Genomic DNA, 6,000 nt, shown 5'->3' with positions numbered 1-6,000 from the left:
TATTGTCGTACATATCATTGGTAGCATGACTGCTCCTTTGGGAACAACGATGAACGAGCAGAGGGATGTGAACGAGACAAACCAGAGGCCCCCTCAGGTGACACCTCCTATAGATCTTTGGAGATAGCATTATTTTCAACCAACAGCAACAACACCAACCTTACCGCCAGGCAAAGATGATTCAGCAGCATTATCGCCAGCCATAGATGATTCAACGACAACCCCAGTAGGCAGTGAACAGGGATTAGATCGTGAACATAGTTAAGGACACGCTAGGCTCTAGGCGTTTACGAAGACCCATGTATCGTAAGCCTTTTACTGAGAGAGTAGACCGTATTTCACTTCCCAGAGGATTTCGACCTCCTGATTTCTCTTTGTTCTCTGGAAAACACGCCCAATCATTCATGGAGCATATAGCTTACTTTATTATTCAGTATGGTGAAGTTGGCTCGGAAGACGATTACAAACTCAAATTGTTTGGGAACTCTGTCACGTTTATAACCTTCTATTGGTATATCAAGTTACCCAATAACTCTATTGATACATGGACAGAAATGGAAGAGACTTTCTATAAGCAATTCTACAAAGAAGAACCAGAAGTCACGGAGGAGGATTTGTCAAGAATCACTCAGTTTCTAAGAGAGTCGATTGAGTCGTTTCTTACCAGGTTCAAGGAAGCCAGACTTCGATGCAACTTTGAGATTCTAGAAGGAGAAGTGGTGGCATTGGCAATGAAAGGGATGCTTGTTCAATTTAGAAAGAAGTTCGACGACTTGGACTTCCAAGACTTCTATCACCTAACTATCAGATTTGTCCGCTATGAAAGAGTCCTTAAGGAAGAACAAGACATGGCCAATTAATCCAGAGGAACCTACTATAGGAATTCAAACTATATGGTGGCCAAGGTTGATGATGATCTTAACTAGGAGGTGGCTGTAGCCGAGATTCTAAGCAAGAAGTACTACATTTGCAAATATATTATCAAGTTAGAACCTCCTAAGCAGCCAGCTACAGGATTGTCCAAGTCAGTCAAATTCTATGCTTATGACGTATCCAAAATAGAGAAGATCTTTGATTGCCTTCTGGCATACAAGATTATCAAGCTACCTCTAGGGCATATAATTCCTCCTCCAAAAGAAATTCAGAAGAAAACTTATTGTAAGTACCACAACTCTTGGAGTCACTTTACCAATAATTGTGTAGCTTTCAGGAATAAAATTCAAGCAAGGATAGAGAGAGAAGACTTTATTGTTCTCGAACCAGCAATGGGAGTGGATTTTGATCCATTTCCTCCAGAGATGGGAGCTCATATGGATTCAATCAACATAGGCCACATGCCTAGTGATGTAATAAATTCTCGTAAGTGCACAAGAGTTTATGAATAGCACAGTGTATGCAAGTACGAGGTCGATCCCATGGAGACAAGTTAATTCAATTGTTGTACCTAACTTAATGAATGAATTGAATGAAAATTGATGAAGAATGAGAATGTGAATGATGTAATTAAACTAACTAACAAGGAACTGAAAATTCAGATTTTTGGGATATCAGTATGAGAAGAACACTGGGGCAATGATTTCACCTAGTAATCCTATCACAAGCATTCAATTAACAAACACACAATTATGGTTCCAATCAAGGGTGGATTCTTTCTTAAATATGCTGGTTCATTCATTCGCGATGCCAACAAATATTATTAACAATGGATGAATCCTGTTCGATTCGCAGTCGTTAACCCAAGGCTAATAACTCATTACGATCTAAAGAACTATAACAACCAATCAATCCCTAAACCTTGTTCATGGCAATCGACAACTGATTTCTTTAATTCTGGTTCCACTAAGCCACGTGAATTTGGTTCGTTCCTTAGTCCTAGCTAGATGAGCCTAATTGAACATTCAATTGGCGATCAGCCAATCAAACAAACAATAGACTATAAGCATGGTAATTAAAGACACGAATAATTGAACCAAAATTATGCATTCATTAAATCGAAATACTTGCAATATTCATACTAGGCTATATCAAGCCCTAACAATAAGAAAAACTAGAGAGAATAACAAAAACAAAAATAAAAGTCAGAGAGAATACGACTCTCCAACTTCTCTTCTATTGTGCTAGAGGACTCCCTTTTATAATAACAAAAGCTTCCTTCAATTAAGTCAATTCCAAATCATTCTATGATTTCCTTCTCTCAATCTGATTCGGTTTTCCTTATTTTCAAAGCATACAAGACTTCCTCTTTTAATTGGGTTTCTCTCTTGTTTAGCCGAGTTTCTTCACCAAATTTAACTCCAAACTTGTTTCCTTCTTTTTGTCTCACACAGCCTCATGTCTTTCGTGGAGTCCTTTTTTATTTCTCTTGCTTTTATTATGTTTCCTTCTTATGCAGCGTTAAAAGGCTTCAAGTGACCGGCTCCTCTCCATTTGTTGCTTTTTAAATGGGCTTGTGGCAAGTCTTGTTGTGAACTTTATGTTATAATTCTGTTTTCAAGCCAAATCATGATCTCCTATTGTCTCTTCCCACCACTTTTACAAGAATTTACCTACAAACCAAATCAAAGATAAATTATGCAATATTCATGTCCATTCCCATAAATAGAGAGAAAAATAAGTGTAAACTGAGGTGTAAGAATAGATAAAATATCGTACGATCACCTAGATCAACCCCCGAGATAGATGGTGAATCTTGAAGATGTTCAGAAGGCTAGACCTCCAAACAGACACCAAAGACCTCTTGTCCAGACAACAAATCCTAGTGAGTTTCGGTACAATTAACAGTTTTCACATAAGTGGCAACCAATGAGACCTTCTGGAAGACTGAGGTTTTGCTTAGAATGTGGACACAAGATATTTAATCAGAGACAAACTTTGCAAAAAGAAGGATCCCAACTCCAGGGAATGGACTGAAGGCTCCTTTCCAGAAGTGAGAAGCTTCAAGCTCGGGTCCAGGCTTGGGGGGCAAGTTCAATGTAGGAAAGGTTAACTTAGAAGCATCTAACCAATTTCAACAAGGAAACAGTGGAAAAGAGATCAAGGGAGTTAGAAGGTTCAATGGAAGGTCAATCCATCATCGTCCATCTCAACCCAGGTCTAAGATGGTTAAACCTCTAGCTTCTCCTGTTAATGTTTGGGTAAAGGTCCAGCATCCAAAAGATAAACCCACACTCACCAAGACTCATAAAAGAAGGTTGCAAAAGAAACAACAGAAAGAGAGGAATGCTGCCAAGTGTCCTCAGTTGTCGTTTGAAGAGCCTACCTAGTTCCAAGTCTAGGCAGTCTATTGAAGAAGGTGTTAAGTTCATTGCTGGTGACTTTTGGTCCTTGGCCTTGGGAGGAATCGACTCATTCACTTTTTCATGCAAGCGGTTCAATATCCAACAGAAGAAATGCATGTTTCACAAAAGAGTTCTATCAACGGGAAACTAAAAAAATAGACACTCTTGACTCAAAGAAGATAGCCAACATATTTTTGGCATACCCGGTGGGATGTAAGTATCAGAAGAAGCCAGAATTGAAGATCTTCTGTCCAACGCAGAAGAATCCAACATATTTTTGGCACATCTAGTGGGACGTGAGTATCAAAAGTTGCCAAATTTGAAAATCTGTTGTCTAGTGCAGAAGAATCCAACAGTTCCATTATATATTATATATATGCATATAATGTAGATATATATATATAATAATCCATTACATTGAACTAGATTTGAACCCCGGTTGACCATTGAACAATGAACCGAAGTTTTTTTTGGTTCGATAACCGATCCGGTTTTCAAAATCTTAAATTTTTTATCCCAAAAGTTTTTTATAGGAAATTTATTAAAGAAAATTTTGATTTGATTTTTTAAAAGTTACTTAAAATACCAAATCTAGGAATCTCTTATTTGAATTGACCGGTTTGTTTAGTTTACTTTAATTTACTTTCAAGCTTCAACTTGAAACTAGGAATTTCCTCACTTGAGCTAAACCGGTTTGTTTAGTTTACTTTCAAGTTTCAAGGGTTAATTCAATTTTTGATTATTGTAAAATACCCAAGATTTCAATTTGGTCACTGAAAAATCAAACATTCCAAGTTAATAACCCAAAAAAAAAGAATTTGTTCCATTTTTGTCACTCGATAAGATTTTGGAATTTTAGGGCAGTCCACTGTCCGACGTATCACTTTGATCGTTAAATGCAATTGCTCTTTTTCTTATGTGGCCTAACAAAATCCAAAGTGGAATATAACTATTTTAAATTTTTTTATCCAAATGACAAAATCAAACCTATACAACTATTTGATTGAACGACTAAAATTATCTCTTCAATCTCAAAATCAGACCTCTAGCTCTACCCCTCTCTCTTCCCTCCTTACTCTCGTCCACTTCTTCTCCTCCATCACAAGCCTACATAGTCCTTCCCTCGACTGCATCCTCGACAAACAACCCAAAGAAACAAAATCAATAGCCCAATAAAAAAAATCGACAAGATCAAAGAAAGACAGCAAAAATCCTTAAAGCTAACAAAACCCCAGACACTTGTCATAAAATTGAGGAAAAAAGCAATTAAGCATTGTCGGCGCTTCTCCTTCTCAATAAGATCATGGATTTCTAGATCTAGGGTTTGTTTCTTCCTTTCTTTGGCTTAGCTTGCTTGATTGACCTTTCATTCGATGAAAGCCATCATTGAATTCTCTTCCTCAATTTTTTTTGGCTTGTTAAGACTTTTATTGGCTCCACTATAGATTCATTCAAATGTAGGACATATGAAGCTGGTTCATCCTATCACAAAGCAAAAGAATGAGCAGGTTACCCACTGACTGAAAGGAGAGGGGACGGGGGTTGCCCTATAATAGTAGCTGAGTTGTCCAAGCGTCTATACGGGTCTTCGATTGGGGAGAAGCTACAACGGAGTCCCTTTCTTCTTTGTCCGCTTTAGTTGGAGGTGAGTCATTTTCTAGTGGTTATTCCTCCTAATCTACAATGTATGCACCGCGGTGGTCTTAAGATCTTTATCTTTATTCTGGTTTAGTTTTAAGAGAAGCCCCAATTGTTCATTGGATCGAACGACAGAGAGAGAGCTCGTTAATAAGATTATTTTTAATTATATGAATAAGATGATTGTTAATTATCTATAATTATTCATTAATTTGGGATAATTTTTATTATTCTATTAATTTTATCTTTTAATCAAAATATAATTTTTTGCCACGTGTATACACAGTTTTGACACCGTCATGCCACGTCATCAAACATTAACGGGTTTTAACGATCAAAGCAACACATCAGCATGTTAATTGCCCTAAATCCACGAATTCTGCTTGAGTGATCATTATGGAACATTTAAAAATTTTGGGTTACTGACTTGATCTTTCAATAACCAAAATGAAATCTTGGGTATCTTTCAGTGACCAAAAGTTCAATGAACCTATCAACTTGAACATAAGTATAGTATTGGTATCCTAAAAAATAGGTCATGTTGACTGTAAGTATAAAGTATAAACAGAAGAAGGAATTATATCACCAAGTAATATTATAAAATTATTATAATTATGAAGCTTGAGAAGTCTAGTTTTCAACAGCTAGTAATTAGGGCTTTGTAATAAGAGTTGTGATTATCCGAATATCAACAAGTCAAATTTGGAAATTTTCAGTCAAATTACCTATAAATTTACAAAAAATAAATAAAATAGACCAAAAATATATATAAAAGTATAGTATAATGATATGAAATACATATAAAATATGGACTTATGATAGCTTCACCATCCAATTCTAAAAAAAATTCAATATTCAAAGCCACTTAAAGAAACACTATAAATTTATGATATAGCAAAGCATACATATCAAAATTTAATAAACGTATTGAATACCTTTTTTAGTAGCTCTCTCCACTTCTTCAGTAGCATCATCATCAAGAATCTTCTCATCAACATCAATTGTAAGAACATTATTCATCCAACTTTAGTGTATAGAAGCTCTTCAAAAATTCTTGGCAGCAAAGAACTACGATGGTTTGTAA

At 36.1% G+C, this 6,000-nt stretch overlaps 1 protein-coding gene across 1 annotated transcript; it reads left to right on the top strand.

The window, feature by feature from the left end:
- Window positions 1–299: 299 nt before the first annotated feature.
- Window positions 300–2,398, top strand: LOC119987856. Its single transcript, XM_038832755.1, has 3 exons — window positions 300–827; window positions 927–1,346; window positions 2,393–2,398. The coding sequence occupies exons 1-3, from the start codon at window positions 300–302 to the stop codon at window positions 2,396–2,398; spliced, it is 954 nt and encodes a 317-aa protein (XP_038688683.1).
- Window positions 2,399–6,000: the final 3,602 nt, after the last annotated feature.

This window comes from Tripterygium wilfordii, chromosome 21 (assembly GCF_013401445.1).
Source record: "Tripterygium wilfordii isolate XIE 37 chromosome 21, ASM1340144v1, whole genome shotgun sequence".
In the NCBI taxonomy this organism is placed as follows: Eukaryota; Viridiplantae; Streptophyta; class Magnoliopsida; order Celastrales; family Celastraceae; genus Tripterygium; species Tripterygium wilfordii.
This window is presented reverse-complemented; position numbering and strand designations above follow the sequence as displayed.